The 23604-nt window shown below is 35.5% G+C and overlaps 1 protein-coding gene across 4 annotated transcripts in view; it reads right to left on the minus strand.

Annotated features, from left to right (window-relative positions):
• Nucleotides 1-23604, minus strand: part of LOC101740192 (polypyrimidine tract-binding protein 2) — a 529447-nt gene that overhangs the window by 207102 nt on the left and 298741 nt on the right. Inside the window, exon 1 of one of the 4 annotated variants that reach the window (XM_038019015.2) lies at nucleotides 3611-4186. The exons of 2 other annotated variants lie outside the window; for them this stretch is intronic. In XM_038019015.2, the coding sequence (XP_037874943.1) occupies nucleotides 3611-3613 (3 nt within the window). In that variant the 5' untranslated portion in view covers nucleotides 3614-4186. Of the gene's footprint in view, nucleotides 1-3610; nucleotides 4187-23604 lie in introns of those variants that run through there. One more of the 4 variants, XM_012691130.4, reaches the window with a different exon arrangement.

Consider the following 23604-nt stretch of genomic DNA (forward strand, 5'->3'; position numbering starts at 1 on the left):
TGGTAGTAAAGTTTTCTAAGAATATATTAATATATATTATACATATTTATATTTCACTGTTATCTAAAACTTAAAATCGTTGAAATAATGATAAAATGACGGCATATTTAAACAAAAGGAGTACAAACGGAGGAGGATACTGCAAAACTAGTAATTTTTTAAAGTGATATTGTATTTAGTTGACTTTGCCAAGGCCCGACCATATTGTGGTATCAACGCTTGAATTATTAAAATAGATGATAGTGAATTTAAAATTTGTATAATTTTTGAGGAGATTTTTAATGTTTAATTGTTCGTTGCACTCCACAAATTTAATTTGAAATCTGTACACTGTTAATCCTAATTACCATTTTTGATTAGTATAACGTTCACAAGTCATTCACTTAAAACTATAATGTATAATTTCAAACTCAAACATCTAAAGACGTAGCTCTCGGTTTTGCGGAATTTAGAGAGCGCATTTTTTTTTAAAGTTTATTTTTATTGTTCTTGTAGGCAGACGAGCCACACGGCCCACCTGATGGTGAGTGGTTACCGTCGCCCATAGACTTCAGCAATGCCAGGGGCAGAGCCGGGCCGCTGCCTACCGCTCAATACTCTCCACAAGCCTCGTTTGAAAATAGAGTTCGAAACTCTCTCGATTTAAGATTATCGTCACACAGAACCGTAACTTTCTCAGTGAAACCGTCACAGGCGAGCCATCATCATCATCATCACGTGACAGAATTTCTGAATTAATCGTTGAATCGGAATTAATGCATTCATTAGATGAATGCAATTAGGCGAACATTGGCGAATACCGTTACGCGCGGCCGCACACCGCAGCTTTCCAAGTAAACGGTGAAAATTGATCACATATAAACGCGATACAAGAATATCTTACACGACTTATTAGTAAATGTGTGTAAGCTATCACTGGTGGTAGGACCTCTTGGGCGTCCGCACGGATAGGTACCACCACCCTGCCTATTTCCGCCGTGAAGCAGTAATGCGTTTCGGTTCGAAGGGTGGGGGTAGCCGTTGTAACTATACTGTGAGACCTTAGAACTTATATCTCGAGGGGGATTTACGTTCTAGATGTCTATGGGCTCCAGTAACCACTTAACACCAGGTGGGCTGTGAACTCGTCTACCCATCTAAGCAATAAAAATAAAAAATAAAAAAAAGTTACTACTCTGGGTTAGACTAGACTGTATTTTTTTGGTTCTTCTGTAGTATATAGTCGGATGAGTTAATTGACTTTTTGTTATTAGATTATGCTCACATACGAAAAGACGGCTTACGGAACCATCATTCATGTCATTATCCGTGATTAATGTAATTCTTGTTGTCTGGCCTAATATTGCATGCAATAGTGATCCTTATTTGATTCTGATACAAGCAGTATTCTTCTTTTTCTTCACCTTATCCCACTAAGTGGGATCGGTACAGCAAATTTTTCTCTTCCATTCTCTTCTATCAGCCATCATCTCAACACTCACTCCTCTCTCTCTCATATCGTCATTCACACACTCCATCCATGTTTTCTTTGGTCGACCTCTTCCCCCTCAACCTTGCACTACTATTTCCATTTATCTCCTAGTCTCACATGCATCTTCTCTCTACGCATCACATGTCCATACCACGCTAACCGTCCGCTCTTTAATTTGTTATCAGTATTAGAAGTATTTTTCCCAATCTATATCTATACTAATATTATAAAGAGGAAAGATTTGTTTGTTTATTTGTTTCGAATAGGCTCCGAAACTACTGGACCGATTTGAAAAATTCTTTTTCCATTAGAAGCCGACATTGTCCCTGATGAACATAGGCAATTTTTTTTTTTTTTTTTAATTTTTTTGTTTGTTTCATATGTGTTTTAATGTTTCCGAAGCGAAGCGAGGGCGGGTCGCTAGTACTTTATAAATCACTAGCGACCCACCCTCGCTTCGCTTTGGGAAACGTAATTTATTATTGATTTTTCCACTATTTAATGTATATTATTATACATATAAACCTTCCTCTTCAATCACTCTATCTATTAAAAAAAACCGCATCAAAATCAGTTGCGTAGTTTTAAAGATTTAAGCATACACAGGGACAGAGATAAGAACAGAGAAAGCAACTTTGTTTTCTACTATGTAGTGATAATGAAATATTACTAAGCAGAATCAAATCATGATTTCGTACGGTATAAATTAATTGCAAATGAAGGACGCCGCCGTATCCAAGTATAGAGTATTCCGTTATCTAGACGCAGACTTCCTTGAAGTATAAGCATGGTAATGGTTCTTCATTCTTCGGTAACATTTTGTGGTCCGTTATAAATGGTCGTCGCTCTGAACAGTGACGTGCGTGATGTAAATTCAAACGATATTATTCAAATGAACATTAGCAGTGATTTTCTCTTACACTTTTTTCTGTTTTTTGTTTGTTTCGTAACAACGACAATGCGTAGACTAGTTTAAGTGAATAAGGAAAATGTACATGAAAATATCCGCCAACTAGATTAGACATTTTTTTTTCTTACATGGTTGGACGAGCTCACAGCCCACCTGGTGTTAAGTAGTTACTGGAGCCCATAGACATCCACAACGTAAATGCGCCAACCACATTGAGATATAAGATCTTAGGTCTCAAGTATGGTTACATAGTGAAAGGGATTTGATTACGTTAAATTATTCGAAGCGTTCTCAACTGACCGTGTTATGAAAGAAAATTAAGACGAGGAATAAATATTATCATAAACACATCCAACGGTTGCTCTTAATGAGAAAACTTTGATGCAAGTCTTTCATTCGAGTCGAAGCTCTCTGTCATTGAGTTGCGCCTCTGTGCATACGTAGATAAGGCACCTGAAGCGAAGTAAGTGTACACAAATAAAAGTTGATTTGTTATCGAGTGCCGAGAGTGTTTCGTTCGATTTCCGCTTCGCCCCTAAGTTCCGGGATTGCATTCGAAATCGCGTTAAAAGTTTACATTCACGAAGTTGTCGGCGCGAGTTTAAAACGTTATTTCGGTTAAAGATAACAAAAGTCCCGCCAGACAAATTCGAAGAGTCGTATTTTCCGATTTTGAATATTTGTACTTTGTGGAACGCGGTGTCATGAATGTTCTTAACAGTCACTAATTAGATTAATATTAATAGATTATTGCTTATAAATATTAACTAAATAGGAGAACAGTTTGAAGTGTCAAAGTTCATCAATTAATTTCAATATTCTCACGAGATCAATATAGTCGAAGTTAAATTCGCCGCGGAGACGTTAATACGCTTAACTTATGCGTGCGAACTTGAACTTCTCTTAGTTACGACTTACGAGCCAAGTTAAGCAAGTAAGGAACGCTTAGTTCGCTTGTCTATGAATAACTTCATTAAACGACATTACATGGTAAATAATAGATATTTATATTTGGGTCGGTACAAGTTTTGATCTGTGTGCTATTCGTGTCGTATTCAAGGTTTGGAAGCAGCGATCGTATCGCTTTATATTATTTGTCGGCCCGAGAGACTTATTATCAGATCTGTTCGTTCGTAATTTTGGCAGCGTCGTATTCTCCACTTGTGGAAAGTTCTAGATAAAGCTATAGAAGAAGATATAAACCGGATACGGAAGTTGTGCGGACTTACCATGTTAGAGAGCAGCAGTCGATGTTGTTTAGCGACTTGGGGATCTAGAGCTTGGAGTGGGAGAGCGAGGGTCAACGGGAGAGGCAGTGGCAACGGGAGTGGATGCGGAGCCGGCTGCACGAGCAGCGGCGGGCAGCAAGCGCACGGCGTCACGTAGGACACGCACCCGAGCTGCGGTGGGAACAGCGTGCCGGCGGCCTCCTCGAGGCCTCGCACTCGTCTCTCACGACCGCATCCGCGGCCGACCTCCGAGCGTTCGACGGTCTCTTGCACCGCCGACTTCCCGAAACTCAACTCGACTCTCGTACTCTTTAGTGCCGTGCCTTAACAGCCGACCTGATAATACAGGTCACTTCGGACGACGCGCGGGAACTTTGAAAGTTCTCAAATGACTCCCAAAGTGCGGAAAAAGTATCGAAACTCGAGCGCTAAGTTACGGGATAGGACCGGATCGCCGCGAGAAAGCGGGAAACTAAGTGATCGGGAGAAGCGAGAAACGACGCGCAGGGCTCGCGAGAGTGTGGAGAGAGTGGCGTCGTGCACGGAGCACAAGTCGCCAGGCCGGCGTTTGGCGGTGGACTGAACGGCGAGGCAGGTGCGCGAGACGCGCGGAGGGCACTGGGGGCGGGCCCACCTGACTCACCTGGGCGCCTGCGCCGCGCTCGCTCAGCCTCCGCGACCACATCTCCCTACATCTCTACGCTCTCTCTTACTTTTAAACGCTACTCTAGTGTGCGGCGAACGGACCTTCCGCTGCAACTTTTAACACTTGATATGAAAACTTTCGAAGTTCATACGACTGAATATGATATGGACATTACGTTGTGGCTATTAGGTTTGTTTTTTGTTACTTTTTTTTGTTTAATGAAAAATGAAAACGTTATCAATATTTTTCAATATTAATGAAAAAAAAATTATTTTTAGAGAGAATGTCCCGTTTTTTAAATGACAACTGCATTGCACAAACCAAGCTTTCTCATGGTTCGTTGAAGAGAAAATCCGAAAATCGCTGAAAATTGACGACTCAACGTCGCAAATAAGCGAGCATTATCTTGCGGAAATCTTTAACGGGTAACGGGGACAAATCGCATTGATCTCAGAGGTCCGACTTTCGTTAAAGGACATCTGAGCACGCGATGTAAGCTCATTGTACGTGCTTACGGAGGATTAGGCACCTTTTAACGTCGCGCACTATTTACCTTTCCTTTCTGAAAGCGGGAGACACAGCTTACTCCGTCTCGTTAGTGGACGAGGAGTAAACAAATAAGGATTTACCTGAACAGGTTCCACTTGAAAGCACGCTTAATTCCATTAGAAATCTTATTTTATTCGAATGTAAATAAAATAAACAAGCTTAAGCTGTCTGTGGAACGAGCGAAGCGGTTACAATTAATTTTTAATTATGTGCATCCTTATTTGACAAAGTTTATCAAAGTCTGAGATTTTACATATTATTTTTAAAGAATTATGAAGTTTTACAACTTACTAGATTTCGCAGAAAGCAAAGGATATTCGGCGAAAATGCTATCAAAAAAAAAAGTGTATCTATCGCTTCTTTGTTGCTCTTCTAATAGATAACATGATTAGATCGATGAGCTTAATACATAAAACATAGTTTAGAAATCGTCGTGACCTATGAATGATTAATAACGTGTAATAAAACTCAATACCGCAAAAATTATAATTTGCGTGATTGCGTACAATTGAGACAAATCTTAAAGTGGATGGCGGCATTCACGTTGTCATGTCAAGAGCTCCAGTAAACATTTAACACCAGGTCTTGGCCAGGTCCAAGGTGCAGCGGCTTGGCTCTGTCCCTGGCATTGCTGAAGTCCACTGACGACGGTAACCAATCACCATCAGATGGGCTGTATACTCGTCTGCCTACAAAAGTAATAATAAAAATAAAATAAAAAGTCGACTATGAGCTCACACACCTGTCTAAGTAATTAAAAACTCAAATTTAAAACCTTTTTTTTATAGAAACTAGCGATCCGCACTCGCTTCGCTTCGGAAACTGTAATTTGTTATTGATTTCTCCACTATTTAATGGACTTTATTATACATATAAACCTTCCTCTTCAGTCACTCTATCTATTAAAAGAAACTGCATCAAAATCCGTTGCGTAGTTTTAAAGACTTAAGCATACATATGGATATAGGGACAGAGAAAGCGACTTTGTTTTATACTGTGTAGTGATATGTTAAAATCGCAAACATATTTATCCAATCCATTTAAATGACACATCAATAAACACAAACCTTCCGAAGAATAACTTAAATTTGAATTTATCGGTTCTTACTTTAGCCTAGTTTTCCACAAAAAGTAATAAAGCGACAGAAATACAATTAATTGCTTAATAAAATACTTTATTAAATTGTGAACTCAACTAATCATTTCATTTTATTAACGCATTTCTGACTTGCCTCCTTCATTTTATCGGATATTTATTTATTATCGAAAAGCCTCCATTATTTGTAATAAAGTTGAAGCCTTTTGACGAACTAACGAGAAATTGTTATTAAAACAGATTACTATTATGATTTCCATTTGTAATTAATTTCTTAGTTGTCGGTATATTGTAGATAGATTTTTGTATACACCAAATATAAATTAAAAAAACATTTTTTTTAAATTGGTTGCTCACTTCTCGGAAATTTTGTTTATTAATTAACTACTTTTAATTTGTCAAAACATTTAACTATTTCTTTAAGTCAATTCGTAACCATTTTCTGGATGTTAAAAATTGCTTTAACCCGAATTGAATTTTTCAAATTTAAGAATGTTTAAATAATTCAAAACTCCTTTAATCAAATACTTAATAAAATTCAAACGTTTACTTATAAATAATAAAAAAAATTAAACGAATTTAAATTATATGAGATAATTGTTATGAGAACGCGTATCAATTATTTTTGCACGTAAATTTGTACGTACGTATAGTTACATTAAATTTATATCAAAGCACATAAGTTGATGCCATGGTATAGAAATATAAAATGTACCGGCTGTGGATTCTTTAAGCTGAAACATGACTGGTACCACAGAGAAATGAGAGGCAGTAGTGAACCGTGGTTTAAGCCGCAAGACAGAGAAAATGCCAGCGTCGATGTTCAATCTGAAAGTTTTTTTAAATATGAACATATTAATATCGTGGAACTTAATGTTCATAATTTTAAATTTTATTCAATTCAAAACAATTCTTATGTGGAATTAAACGCTTCTTTTACTGCTGTTTTATTTATTCCTCCCATCTAGGTATTGTATTGAATAATGTTCATTACCAATTTAACAAACTATGGTGTAATGGGTAAGACTGATGCTAATGGTAGGCAGTGGCTTGCTCCTTAGCTCCATGGCTCCTGGAATTGTTGACGGGCATGAGCGACGGTAACCACTCCACCATCAAGTACACTTACAAGGGCTATAAAAAGAGGTGTATGGAATTAAGATTATACCACTGTATGTCTTTTTCTATGTATATTTGTATGTATTACTTACGTGATCACGAATGACTTTTTGTTGAATATTTTTAGCAATATCAACCCGAAAATTTGTAAACATGCGTTACACTTTATTATTGCAAAAACACAGACGAGCTCACAGATAACACAATCAGGGCTACACCCCCTTTTTTTCAGGCAGGGGGAGAACCTCCTACGAAGTGTCCGCGCCTCGGGGCTAAGCGGGGTATCTGAGACTTGACCCACGGTCTGCATTTTGGGAGCAGACCGTGGACCCAAGGATATATACCCTTCCTCCTATCTTTTCCTACCCATGTCCTACCATCACTGGAAATGCTAAGACAAATTCGGGTAGGACACTAGGGTCAGTTTAATCGGTTATTCTTAGCCAACACATTTCAAATAAAATCAATGGATTACCACAAAAATATTAATTTTTTTAACGTAAAAGGAATATTTCAATTTAGAAAGGGATACAAATCAAAATGAATACTTTCAAAACACAAAGCTAATCGTCTACTATATCCTATCATGCTCCACTGTTTTCGATAGTATTAATTTAATTCTCGTCATCGGCACATACGAGGTAATTAAGGGGAATTATCAGCTTGTTTTTGAAGACACAGAAACGTTATCTCTGTTACACTAATTAGATTAACTTACCCTTAAGCCAATATGTTCAAGACGTTCGGGATTCAATTATAACAGGGAAGATTCATGAGGTTTTTATTTTCCTCTAATCGTAATACCTTCCACAAAAAATTGTTCGTTTTTGTGATTTATGTACATAATATAACAATGTTTGTTCATGTATGTTGAAGCTATTTTAAAAGGGAAAGTATTCTTGTGGCTTGTTATAGATGCAGCAACCGATGCATATATTGAATTGTTTTCGCAATCAGATTATTTCTGTTAATTTTTCCCGGGGAGCAATCGTCATAACGCAACTGTCACCATCTGGTTAAAACCAGAGTTCTAAGCTATGAGAGTTGTTGAATGAGACAATGTAAATAGGTTTCACAAACTGAAAACATAGTGGTACCTTGCCAATCTAAAAAATTCGCAATTCGCAAGAAAGACAGATGATTTTTACTACAATTAATTAGTTTTTCACAAAAAAAAATTGTATTTTATCAAAACCGTTGAAATTATAGCAGCCCCATACTTTTAAATTCGTTCAGCAAAGTGTAAGTTACATTATGAAATTGGGTGGATAATTAGCAAAAAGGAAAGGATTTCACGGTTCATGACGTCATGGCCTGTAAATGCGAATGTGTAAGAGAGATAGCACAATATGCTCATGCTCTACATTTAAAAAAAGCACCAAACTCTAGAGCTGCAATCCTTTAAAAGATCATAACGTGAATTTATCTCAACCAAGTGTTATCATAAAAATGAACAAATTTATTGATGCAATGCAAACACATGTCGCCACTGAGAGGAAGCGCCAAGAGTCGAGTTACACGCTACGTCACGCGTGATCCAAATCGCGCCTACTGCTAACATATCAGCAAACACGGAGTAGCCCTGTGTTCATGAATTGAAGAATACTAACATGCGTATTCTTTCATATTAGGCTTTTGTTTAGATCACACATTAGATTACAGTAAGGCTCACGTAAGGCAGCAAGGCACGCAAGGCTCTACTGGTGGTAGGACCTCTTGTGAGTCCGCACGGGTAGGTACCACTACCCCGCCTATTTCTACTGTGAAGCAGTAATGCGTTTTGGTTTGAAGGGTGGGGCAGCCGTTCTAACTATACTGAGACCTTAGACCTTATATCTCAAGGTGGGTGGCGGCATTTACGTTGTAGATGTCTATGAGCTCCAGTAACTACTTAACACCAGGTGGGCTGTGAGCTCGTCCACCGATCAATGCAATAAAAAATAAAAAAGGCATTTTGCGGTTTGTCGCAGCACTATTGTATCCCTAATTTTTTTACTGCCTAAATGTGTGATCGAGCTCACAGTTCTACCTTAACTGTTGACTGGAATCCATAGACATCAATACGTGAATGCTACAATCCGCCTAAGAAATGAGATCGAAGTCTCAATTTTATGATTATAACCACCATGCAGATCGTAAAGCAATACTGCTTTCGTGGCAGAAATAGGCAGGACGATGGTGCCTACTTTTGCGGACAAAAAACGCCCTACCACCAAAATAAATTGGAGACCACTAAATATTACCGACGTTTCTGCTTTTTCATTACATTTCATGCTTGAATATTGTACCCCCTATGAGATATGATGTCGAAGTCCCATTTATATTGTATACTGGATGTTTCACTTATTAAGCTAGTAAGTACGTGTAGCTCCACCATATATTTAGGGTTATCATTCGCCCAAAAAAAACGCAGACCAGACAACGCGTTCTTAATTTGGCTCAAATTCAATTTAGCATTGTAACACAAATCTGAAAAAAAAAAACGTGATACTCTTCATTGATCGATTTATAAGTAACACTAACATAAAAGAAATAATTAAAAAAAAAAAACAATCACTTAAATCTAAAACATATCGTACAAAGAACGCTAGTAATTTTCCTTCAATCTACATTCAAAAACCGCTCTGACTAGTGTGACTCAATTGACTAGTGGTAGGTATGTGTGTGCGAATTCCACATTCAAGTTAGAAGGCTGTCGCGCCTGCACGGCCTCAGGTCATTGAACCGGCGCTCGCGCCAAGCCGTCTACAAAACTGATTATGTAACATGACCTTAACATTGTCACTGTTGAACTAACCTTATTCAAAACGTCCTTGCGACTGTCTCATGATAATATCTCGGTGTTATTTTGGAAAATAATTTAAAAAAATTGGGGTCGGAAATTTGTAATCTACATAATTAGAAATTAAAACAGTTTTAGAAGGTTTTCTCGTCTTTGCCTTAGAAGAAACAAGTTGAATATTGCTCGATATCAATAGTCAAATATGGTCCGACATCTTTTTACAAAAAATCACTATTTTTGCAGTATTATTGTTTTTAAAGCTGAACTATATTATTATTAACTTTTTTGATCATAAATTTAGTCACGAAGCAATTGTTGAAAGCATGGAAATAATGAATATCCTAACTTATACCTGAAAATTAAATATTGGTTTTGATAATTTGTTTCGCCTCATATTTCAACATGAGTTTAGATTATGATGTTTCCAATAGCTCTATATCAACAGTTAAGCCACGGGCAAATTATTCAGTGGCAGCACTGGAATATTGTTATAAAAAACGCTATAATATCCATTATTTTATGCATATGTTGTACTTATTGTTAAAAGGGCAGTAAGAAGGATTATCACAATGTTGGAAAATTAATTAAATAGCTTCAACTTCATAATTATTATATTTTAAGAACAAAAATTAAGTATTATGGACACCAATTTACTTTTATACTCTGTTAAATCTGTGATTAAGAATAATGGAACTATACTCAATTTACTAAAAACAAACTAGCTGTATATGCATTATAGTTTCTTTTGAAAAATTAGCTAAGCGTATTCACTGTTTGAGCATAATGTACTGGACGTAGAGTGTACCGACCACCCACCACTACCCGCTACTAGGTACTTTGTACTAGGGTCTTTCTTGTTTATTTTTAGCAAGCAGCAACCGCGTCTTTTGGCTTCAAGAATTGAAAATAAATTAACTGAACAGACAGACAGACAGACCTAGAAAAGCTTGACCTCCGGTATCAAGGAAGGAAATTCGCGCTTTAGTGACCTGGGAAACTAATCTACCGAAAAAATGTCTTTATATTAGTTTCGTACATATAATACTTGTGTTTTTGATTTATGCGTCTTAGCTTAAATAGGTAGTGATTCTAAAAAATTTACATAATTAAAAAGACGTCTAAAATTTGTAAACTAATGTTTCTACATTATAAGCAATGTAGTCCAATAAAAAAATAGCTGTTGCCCGGAATCATCGACCAGTAGGAAGCGTAGGAGGCAGTTACCGATCGTCTTTGGCGTACATTATAGACGGATGTTCCCGTTTTGCCTTCGGAAACTATCTCTTTACACATGGTAATTAAATGTTAATGCTCTGTTCTTAAATATGCCTCGCGCTTGTAATATTACATGCGCTATGCCTGTGTTTTTAGTATTTTAATTAATTTCGATCTGTGGAGACCTTGCTGTCATAGGATAATACAAAAGTGTTCGCTTTCATGCTTTATTAAACAGGTACTTAGATGTATTATATCAATTACCATAAATGGGAAAGTTTGCTTGATTGTTATATCTCGTTCGCGGAGCAATGGAATGCTAATTTTATCAGTAAGCTTATGCGTCAGAGAGCAATGTATACATACATTACTATTGATTAATTGACGTGTCCCAATATTTTACAAATACAACAACCCCTGAGCACAGCTATATGATACTTTGTGACTTAAAATGGAGATTGAAAAACACAATGTAGCTTCATCTCAATCATCACGTCCAAACAATTAACAGTGACGAAACTCATTTAAAATTACTGCCTAATTATTTACGCATTAATTTGTTCTTAATTGACTTTCAGTCGCTGAAATCGGAGACCTGTTCATTCCTGTTAAGCAATTAAACGAAATAAATTATAATTTATTTACTTTTCTATTTAAAACAAGTTAGACCCATCCAATATTGATTAGTACTGTTTTGTACAATTTGCGTTGGGGTTGTGTTGGATGTTACTGTTTTTTTTAAGGTAACTTTACATACAATGAAAGTTTTTTTAAGGTGCCAATCTAATCTAAGCTAATTTTTCGATCGACGCACTGCCTTATCTGAGTTTGAGTGGTTTTGTAGAATTCTACACATAATAAAAAATAAATTGAAATGGAAATTTCATTTGTGACGAAATGGTGTTCTAAATTTATAAAAATTTAGTACTTTAACGCTGGTGTTTATTAAGTACACATTTTATAATTTACTGACGACCCGCCCTCGCTTCGCTTCGGAAACTGTAATTTATTATTGATTTCTCCACTATTTATTTGATGTTATTATACATATAAACCTTCCTCTACAATCACTCTTATCTATTAAAAAAACTGCATCAAAATCCGTTGCGTAGTTTTAAAGATTTAAGCATACATAGGGACAGACAGATATAGGGACAGAGAAAGCGACTTTGTTTTATACTATGTAGTGATCAAGCAAAGAACGCTTACAAATTCTGATTATTTTTCTTCCATTCAGCCTGCCTAGTAGAGGAACAGTAATGCTGTAGGCATACGCTCATACAACACGAGCACCAAAGTAAATTTACTAACCGTATACAACTTTTTAAAATAGTTAAATTTAATTCTACATACTTAACAAGCTTATCATATCACAGTAAAACATTTGAAACAACAAACAAAACAGTCTTTAATCCATCCGGACACACGAAGAATTCAAAATAACGGACGTTTAAAACAAGTAAAAACACAAAACAAACGTATCGAACGTAAGTAAATCGACCGTGGAACGCGAGAACAAAACGGAATAAATTGTTTTAATAAGGCATAAATTGTTTAAGTAAAAAAACAATTGCGAAGAATACCTACGCGGCTGACCATGGCATTTACGCTTTACTGGACTCTTTGGACGATGCGTTCTGCATTTTTTTGCAAGTACATAAGCCTCAGTTCACCTGATGCGTTTCTGATCAATGAATCCCAAAACTAGATTTTGAGGGTCTCGTTTTTACGAAAACTTACAGACATCCCAAATACGAATGTCGAAGAATCAATTGTGTTCTACAAAATTGTATAATTTTTTGTATACAGGCTTTGTTCATGGAAGAAATAGACAACACTCTCTGTGGACCCACAATACAATCTTAGACTAGAATTTTAAGAAATGGTGCTTACTTACTATACGAAGGTTGGTCAGTCTGATTGATTGTGACGATTAAAGGGTGCAGATGTAGGAAATGTCGTAATTGTAAAAATGCGGATATAAGACACAGATCCTTTCGATCGGATTCAATGTACTTATCTATACTAATATTATAAAGAGGAAGGATTTGTTTGTTTGTTTTTATTGAATCGGCTCCGAGCCTACTGAACCGATTTAAAAATTCTTTCACTGTTGGAAAGCTATGCTATCCCCGGGTGACATAGGCTATCTTTATTACATTTTCAATAAAAATAGGGATATTTGAAACTCCAATAATGTAAAAATTACCTTTTTTTTTACATCGCGTGCGCTACTACCCAAGCGAAACCGGGGCGGGCGCTAGTTTCTAATAAACAAAACCATACTTGAATCGTTGTGAAGGCGGCCTAATACTGGTTTTTGCAGTTTATTTGCGCCGTAATTCTACCATAACTGTTACCTCTGCGATGCAACGGGACGTTATGCTTTGATGGACTCTTGGTAATGCAAAGTTCACCACGTGTGGATGATTTTTTATTTATTTTTTTGATGGCATCTAAGCAATTAAAAACAAAATGGTTGAACGAGCTCATAGCCCACCTGGTGATAAGTGGTTACTGGAGATATAAGTTCTAAGGTCTCAAGTATGGTTACAACGGCTACCTTACCCTTCAAACCGAAACGCATTACTGCTTCACGGCAGAAATAGGCAGGGTGGTGGTACCTACCCGTGCGGACTCACAAGACGTTTTACCACCAGTAATAAAACAGCGTAACAGCGTTAGTTAATGTACTTTGCTGTTGGATAGTTTTATAGCAGTTCTGTTTGATTAGCATCGATATTCAGATGAGCTCGATCGTTAACTATTGCGTCAGCGCTCATAGACTTGACCCATTTTATGGGCAACAACTTGGCTGTGGCCCTGGGTTTGCTTTGTCCTTGAGCAACGATGACTATTTATCATCAGGTGGGCCGTAAACTCGTATACCGACAAATGAAATAAAAGAAAACCTTGAAAGTTGAAGGGTTTTTGCTTTTTAAACCGAAATATGTAAGTCTTCGCCGCAGAAAGGACAAAATCACCAACCCGAGTGGATTCACAGTAAGCCATATTACAAGTTCTATTATCCGGCCGTCGAGTGAACGCTATCGACATAACTTATATTTAGAGTAAAATTTTAACATTTATTTATAATAGTCGACGTGATTTTTGAAATTGAATGCAAGCCATTTGTTCGATTATTGACACATTCTATCAGCGGCCGGGCAGCATACACGTTACTTGTAATGAACTTAGATAAGGGTCAATGCTAACTATTAAGCCTCAAAGAAAGCATACACCGCTAACTTATAATTATCAGTCTTTATCATGTAGTGTGCAGCTCGCCTAACCTTATATTTGTAACTGCACACACTAAATTATGACAGTATTACACGAATTCTCGACTTGAACAGTTCCTTTTTTATTTTGCCTACATCACTCCAACCCAATCATGAACCTTGATCTCTTTAAATACAAGCCATGCTTACCCTAAGAAAAACGGTTTAATATTTTGAATAATTATTTCCTTTCCGTTGAGGTTCGCCTACGTGGAGTACGTTTATTTTGTATGGGCGAAGACCCACGCTTAGCGGTGGGATGAAAGGCCTATATTCTTTCCCGGGTCTCATACTATTTCCAAATCGAATTAAGTAAATAATATCCATTCAGCAGTCTGGGCATAAGAAAGTAACAGAGTTTTTCTTCAAATATTATTGATTGTGTAATCTCTATCTATCTAACATTTTAATTTGTATTTCTTTCTAATCTCCGTCTAAAATTTAAGAGTACAAAAGGAAATTCGAAAAATCTTTAAACGACGACAATCTTTTCTACAATTTCTGATTTTAATGAATCTATAGCCTTCCTTCTGTTCCAATTCTCTGTCTACCTATGGAGATTACATGAAAACTAGTTCGGTAGTTACGGAGATTTGTGCAAACAAACATATGACAGGCAGACAGATATTTATTGAAAAAATTGAAAAAATTTATTAAAACATCTTTAGAAGAAAGCAGTGAATCTACTATTAGTACCTTTCCTTATTTATAGTATATCAGATTTTACTGTATCAATATTTATTGATGACTAGCTGACCCGGCAAACTTCGTAGTGCCTCAATCGATAAATAAAAGACACATCAAGGGGACACATCAAAGGAAAACAAAATTGATTGTTTTTATATAATTCCGAGCTTTTTTATATTTTCTCACTTTTTAAACCTTCCCTGGACTTTCACGAATAATTCAAGACCAAAATTAGCCAAATCGGTCCAGCCGTTCTCGAGTTTTAGCGAGACTAACGAACAGCAATTCATTTTTATATATATAGATGATTCAGTACTGTCTCTTTTTTGTTTTTTTCTAAATCCACGACATAACATAGATAATATTCTTGGCTTAATACAAAATATACTCGTAAACTAGAGACAGACTAAAATTTATGCAATGCATAATTCATTCATTTTGTTTTTTATTTGAACTCTCTAACAAGAAAACAAGTAAAAATTATTCAACAATATTTGTTTACAAAAGCCTCATTAAAATTCTACATTAACGAATAGCATCTACACAATACGCCAATTCATTCCGCTGAAATTTCAGTTTAGTGCTTTCACTGGAATATGCTTATGCACGTAACTGAATGCTCATTATTAAATTATAATAGAAGTTGTACCAAATACGTTGTGGTTGCATTAATTACAATTTATTATGCTGAAACGCCGGAAAACATTCTAAATAGTCGAATAGTACACGAAAATTATAGATTAGTTAACGTAGACAATCGATATTTTATTTATAGCATGTTCATAATGTTGTTTTGTGTTTGACGCGATTATATCCGATTGCTTGCGGATGTTAAAATTTTGTTAAATGGATGCTTGTTAAGGCATTGTTGCTTTAATTCCACTATATTCAAGTCATGTTTTCTTTCTGTTAATAGATTTTGCCAAAGCTGTTGAAGCGATATATAAATGAAATTATTTAGTAACCCTTTACATATTTTTTTAAACAATTATTTATTCATTATTAAATAGTGTTCGCACAGCTATTTCATAATAATTTCAAGATTTAGGTTCATTTCACATTTTATTTTTTTGTTTGTTACAACTCTTCATCATTTAAAGGTGAAAAGGATAGAAGAAGGAATTGTTTATTGATAGCATTAGAGCTGGTTATTATTTATTTACTAAAAAAAATCGAATAAAAACCTGAGAAATGTTACTGAACTTTTTTGTCTTTACTTATTTATAAAAATATATATTTCTATACTAGATAGGTAAATGATCTCACAGTCTGACTAGTGTTAAATGGTTACCGAATCCCATAGACATCAAAACATGAATATCACGACCATGAGATCAAAGCCTCGATTTTTTTTGTAATATAGCTCTATATTATTACTCTTTTTCACACGAACAGTGAGCAATGCCAGGGCCAGAGCCGAGCGGCTGCTTATAATTAAACTCTTCTTACCCTTCAAACAAGAATGCACGACTGCTTCGAACGTGAATGGCTCTTATTACGAACAATTTCACGAAGTTAATCTCGTTATAACTTTAATTAAATACGAAGAGTAATCTATAACAATCAAAAACGAAAAAAAAAACACGAAAAAGGATTCTCGAAAATTAAACAATTTCAATATCGACAAAATGTTCTTGCGAACAGATCCAACGCTGTTTCCAGCGTCAACTACGGATCAAATTAAAAACGGAATTTATTATAAATGTTCATTAATTATTAAATGCAATACTGGGCGATGCGAGAGGGTCCGGGCTCTGACCGCACGACGTGTTTTTGCAACGAAATTTACAGGTACAAACAGAATAGGATATTTAGATTAACACTGTAAAGGGATACGCAACTTTGTAAAGTCGTCAACGTTGAGAGGGTAATTAGTTCCTCGCATAAAATATCACTATAACCTGGCCTTAGTGTCTGCCACATTATATTTTATTTAAAATCCTTTTACGAAGGTGTTAAAGTGGAAAACGTAAGTAAATTAAGGTATTATTAATTTTAAGTTTATCCTGATATTTTTAGAGACTTTTATTTGTTCATTTTTAAATGTGCCGCCTGGCAGAGTGACTCTTTTAGCCCGAAGCGTCATGTTGTTTTATATGAGTCGTCTATTATCAAAGGTGGCAATCTGTGCATTTGGACAAAAAAAATTTATTGATATGTCAATACAGATTGATTTGAATATAATCGTCTCCTTCAAAGAATACGGTTCAAAACCTGTATTAAATAAAGGTTAATACTTGACCTGTTATTTATCTAAGATGTCGTTCAGAAGAGTTTTGTGACTGCCAATGGAATACAAAGTCAATACTTCGTTTTTCTGATTTACCAATAATTGTCCAAAAGTCACATTGCCGGCTTTGATAATAGTCGACTCATATATTCATGTGTCACACGTAGGTTTAAAAATAATATTGTTGAATTAAACTCGCGAAAATAAATAAATAGTGAAAATGGATCACCAAGTTCTGGACATATTTGATTGAGAAAAAAAAAACGCTATTCAACCGGTTTCGATAATCTAGATTTATAGCGGCGAAAGCGAGATGAAAAAGATTTTTCTATTGACAATACGTTAACCTCGAATATCTGCTTACCGTACAAATACGCGCTATTTGAATAACTTACAATAGGGCAATACTTTTCCCTTACTAAACTCGAATAGAAAATACATGACACTTTCCCGATTATTCGGCTAAAGGCTTCTGATTTATATTTATAGGAAACGGCACGTAATCCTCGCGTAGAAGATAATCCGACACTTCTGTATGCTAGTTTTTTGTATTTCGAAAAAACTTTTCTCGGTGGAATTACACGTGTTTTTTTTTTTATTAAATATGAAAACTTTTCTAACTTCACGACAGAAAAAGTTTTTTTTTTTTGTATAAAAAAATATCAACATGCTTAAATTTAAATAAAACGGGCAACGAATTCACACGTGTAGAGCAACTTCCACTAAATTAGGGTCTATTGTGTCATCCCTGAAAAATCCACGGAACAGCGAAACTACCGGAAACTTTCGACTTGAATGCCAAATTAGTCTTTTGAACGTCTGTTTGCAATAATAGTGGGCACAAAGGGCCACGACACGGAATTAAATATGAATATTTGTCTGGGCCTCGTCAACAGAATTTTCGGAAGGTTCAAATCTCTAGTTCTTCATGACTTTGTAGCGGTTTGCAAGCACCAAACGACGGTTTACTTAGGTCGTGTCCTCCGGGCTACTTAGGACGTCCCTACTCATGAACGAATACGAAAACGTATTTGCTTTGTGACTTACAAATGCCCCTTGGTAATATGACTACATTGTTAATAAATAAGTTGCAAGAGTGAGTCTTGTAAAAGTTTGGCGACGCGTGCAAGATTGTTGTAGTGGGACGGAGAGAGCAATGTGGACTTAAGTAATTTAATTACGCTCGTAAAATTTGAAATGTACACCGACCAATAAATTTATACGTAATCCACACATTTTTAGGAATGCCTTATATTTTTTAGGATAGTACGAATTAGTAAGAATATTTTGTAGGTAATGTTGACGTATTTTGTCAAATATAAATATTACATTTTAACTATTTGTAGACATTAAATATTCTGTGTATATTTATCAAGCGATGCGATGCGACCGACATAGTGGGTATCGAAATCCAGCAGGCTGGTTCCAATTTTCGTAATCAAATACTTAAGTTTTAATATATATTTACGAACGACTTCTAAAATGTACGAATAATATAGTGTAAAAATCAAACATACTGTTGTACATTAAAATTGAAATTCATACTGATTGGGCCGTAAGCACTTGCTTCCTAACTAACTATAAAAATTGAACAAAAAAATGCATCTGTAATTTTTTACTAGCAAACATGTAGCTTAGTTTCATAATATTTCTCTCTTACTTAGAGCATTGTTTCGATTTCTTTTCATTGAAAGCTCTGTAGATTACAAACACTTCCACGAATTCATTACCACTCTGTGTATCTATACTAATATTATAAAGAGGAACGATTTGTTTGTTTGTTTGTATTGAATAGGCTCCGAAACTACTGAACGGATTTGAAAAATTCTTTCATTGTTTGGAAGCTACACTATTCCCGAGTGACATAGGTAATAATCTTTTTTGAAAAAAATTAAGGATCCTTATTAAAACTCCAATAATGTAACCCAACGTGTAAAAATATTACCTTTTTTTTAACGCTGGGGAATCCATTTACGGATACCCGGTCGAGGTAAAAAAATTACCTAAAATATTCTTTACATCGCGTGCCCTACGAAAACTATTGATGATAGTATAAAATAATGTACTACGACTTTGTAGAATACATTATTATTTACAAAAAGTGTCGCGACAGCATATGTCTAACTATTATTGTTAAGCCGCAATAAGTGTTCTTTTGTTTAAAAAAATAAAACAACGTCAAATTTCGTTCAAATTTTTGTTAAAGATCCGAGCGAAGCCGGAGCGGGCCGCTAGTTTACAATATATTTGTCTTAAGTGCAGACAAAGCGCACCTCTCTCGACTCTCGTTAAACAAGGGGAAGCGTTCGAGGTAATTGATTTAAAATGTACATGTCGAATGTTAATGAGTCTGTACATATCCACAGATTTACGTAAACACTAGAAACGCCCATAAACCGCTGACTTAATCCATCGGTAACAACTTAAAAGTAGCGCAATTTAAAAAAAAATTATATATTGCTCTTTCTCCGTTCTAGTACAGACTAATTTTACTGATCCACGTAGACTAGTTTTGATAATAAAAGCTTGGGTTTTTGAGATAGTTCACTTGGCTCGGTTGAGTAATTTTCTTCTGCATAATTAATTAAGTTTAACAACTATTTAGGGCGTACTTCGGAGATTTACTGAACATAAAAGCCGTATCAATCTCACTGAGTGCCCGTTTGGTACGATAACGCTCGTATTTCTCATTATCATTATTGCGGTTAATTAAATTTTTGGTTCCTTAACCTTATTACGGGTAAAACTAGGAACGGGGCTGTAATAATGTAATTGGTTCGATTGAATTTGAACAGCTGCTGGTAGGACGTGACGCTGAGAAGCTGAACAAAGTTTGGCGATTGAGGGTCTAGTTGAGATTTTTAAAATTCGTACGTTTACTTCTAAATGACAGAGACAGAGAGGGGTGACATTTTTATTTAAAACTAGCTGTACCCGTCCGCTGGCCATTTAAAATTAACATTATTATTTCTCACCCCCACAAAGATTCTCATCATTACCGCCCCCGCAACTGATGTAGGGAGTCCAACCCTCATAAATATTAGCCTATCCATTAAGTACATGTATTTTCTACATGGATACCAAGTTTCAAATCAATCGGATGCATGGTTCAGTAGTTATAACGGAACATCCGTAAAAACCACTGTAGATTTATATATCAGTGTTATATATTAGTATAGATATGTCGCCATACAAAGATATTGTAGAAGTGCATCCACAGTGAATACGTGGTGGCGGGAGCGATATAAGGAGCGTAAATGTGGCCACAGTGCGCAGAGAGCTGTTTTTATCGTGTATATGTATTTCAGTTACCGAAAGTCGATGCGAATTTTCAATATATATGTTCTGAAATGTGTTGTACTTAAAACGATTTTCATGATATGAATTAAAAAAAAATTGTCGCCGTCAACCTCGATACGTCCGATCTTAAATTCAATCGTATAGTATAACGCCTATCCTGCCTTTCCAAATGGAATGTATGAGCACTTTTTACCTGCCAGTGCGGGCTCATAGCCTTGGCACTAGGAAAAAGTAAGTATTGTTTTTTTTTTGTTTTATTGCTTAGATGGGTAGACGAGCTTACGGCTCACCTGGTGTTAAGTGGTTACCGGAGCCCATAAACATCTACAACCTAAATGCCGCCATCCACCTTGAGACCTTAGTTCTAAGGTCTCAGTATAGTTACAACGGCTGCCCTACACTTCAAACCGGAACGCATTACTGCTTTACGGCAGAAATTACTGGTGGTAGGACCTCTTGTGAGTCCGCACGGGCAGGTACCACCTCCCTGCCTATTTCAGTCGTGAAGCAGTAATGCGTTTCGGTTTGAAAGGTGGGGCAGCCGTTGTAACTATACTGAGACCTTTGAACTTAACTCAAGGTGCGTGGCGCATTTACGTTGTAGATGTCTATGGGCTCCAGTAACCACTTAACACCAGGTGGGCTGTGAGCTCATCCACTTATATAAGCAATAAAAAAATAATAAAAAATAGACGGGGCGGTGGTACCTACCCGCGCGGACTCACAAGAGGTCCTACCACCAGTAGGCATTGGAGTAAAGTACGTGTTTGGTACCTGCCCGCTAGATTTGAAAACCAGAATAGTCATACGAATACCACGGGCATCTTATCATTCAGGAAGAATTCGACATTTGCTTACCAATTCCCCCGAAGATCAAAAATCGTAAGCGGTAAGTATTTTGTCAACTAGATCATAATATTTGATTATTTGAGTCGACTATTATCAAAGCCGGCAATGTGACTTTTGGACAATTATTGGTAAATCAGAAAAACGAATTATTGACTTTGTATTCCATTGGCAGTCACAAAACTCTTCTGAACGACATCTTAGATAAATAACAGGTTAAGCATTAACCTTTATTTAATGCAGGTTTTGAACCGTATTCTTTAAAAGAGACGATTATATTCAAATCAATCTGTATTGACATATCAATAATATTTTTTTGTCCAAATGCACAGATTGCCACCTTTGATAATAGACGACTCATTTTAAGTACTGTTTCATTGACACCACCATCCTACTTATTCCTACCAAGACTTCCTCTTACCTTCTACGCAGAATATTGACCAATTCAATGGAAATATGACTTTAAACTCATATTATAACCATAAGTGCTGCCGATTTATAAATAGTCAAGTTTATGAGACAAATATTTTTTGTGATTTTTCAATAATAGCTCCGTCTTCATTACAAGGCTGTCTCATAATCCGAATAATATATTTTGAGCCTATATGTCTTCAGCGTTATAAATGGTTACATCATTTTCATTGAATTATTATTGAAGGACCATTAATTTAATTGGCTTGGTGTTTGCAAAGGATTCGTCGATTCCAATCAGCCGAGATTCCATCATCTGTTTCTTATGAACAGTATACCTCTGGGGTCTGGCTTTAGTAAAAGCTTTTCTTGTTTATAAAACTTTTTGAAGTCATGTTTAATGTTTATACATAGTAAATTGTGATCTATGATTTTAGTAGAGAGCTTGTTATTGTGCACGAAAATTAATATGCACAGCTTTTAAGATAAACGCTTGATTATTTTAGAACAAATATTTTAAAGGAAGAAAGGAAAAATCGATGAAATTAGAGAGTGCTGTGAAATAAATCTTCCTTGAACTGCCAACCACAACTATATCTACGTGGTACATCCGATTTTTGTTTATGGTTTAGCATTCAAAGGAATAATATTTTTAATTATATCTATATATTAATACGTGAAGCAAAAACTTTGTATCCGTTTTTACGAAAATTGCGCGGACGGAGGAGTATGAAACACTGCACACTTATAGAGAATATAGAGAAGAAGTGCACAATGCTAATTTTTTTTTTAATAATGCATAAAATATACATTAAATCAATAATGAAAACATTACACACACTACGTACCATGTATTTGACGCACACACGCATGCATACTATGTATTGTCAAACTTTGGTTCTTGGCGTCTGTTGTCAAATTGAGAATAGATTAAATATTGTTTGTCTTTGTTAATATTTTTTTAGTGTAGTCTTGGCGAAATTTGTGATTATAGAAGTATATAAGTATAAAATACAATCATAATAGTGTACAAACTGACAATGCCAATTAATTATAGTCGAATTTCGACTACTGTGAGACCTCTTGTATATATAGATTTGTATGTGCATAAATTTAATTTAATAATATGCCACCAAATATCTTTCTGTTATTTTAATTGAAATTAGTATTTTCTTCGATTTTCGCGAATCATAAACATAATTAAAACTATTATACTTTTATGGTTTTAAACTAATTCACAATTTTCGTCAGACGTCTGTACCGGCAAAAACTGTAAATCATTTGAAACGTCAGATCCATTGTAATTATAGTAACTAGAGGTCCCGCAGTAATCGAAATTCGACTATAATTAATTGGAATTGTCAGTTTGTACACTATTATGATTGTATTTTATACTTATAGGCTCAAAAATTTCGCCAATACTACACTATAAAAAAATATTAATAAAGACAAACAATATTTATTTTGATCTATTCTCAATTTGACAACAGACGTCAAGAACAAAAGTTTGACAATAAATAAATAATAGTATGAATGCGTGTGTGCGTCAAATACATGGTAGTGTGTGTAATGTTTTCTTTATTGATTTAATGTATTATTAATGCATAATTTTAAAAAAATATTAGCATTGTGCTATATTCTCTATAAGTGTGGAAAGTTTTATACTCCCCCGTCCGCGCAATTTTCGTAAAAAGGGATACAAAGTTTTTGCTTCACGTATTAATATATAGATAAACATTATTAAACCGTAAAAAGTTTTTGTTTTTGACGGATTACTGATACAATATAAGGATAGGTGGTACCATCACTTTGGTCGCGATATAGTTATGTCT

Source organism: Bombyx mori, chromosome 22 (assembly GCF_030269925.1).
Source record: "Bombyx mori chromosome 22, ASM3026992v2".
Classification (NCBI taxonomy): Eukaryota; Metazoa; Arthropoda; class Insecta; order Lepidoptera; family Bombycidae; genus Bombyx; species Bombyx mori.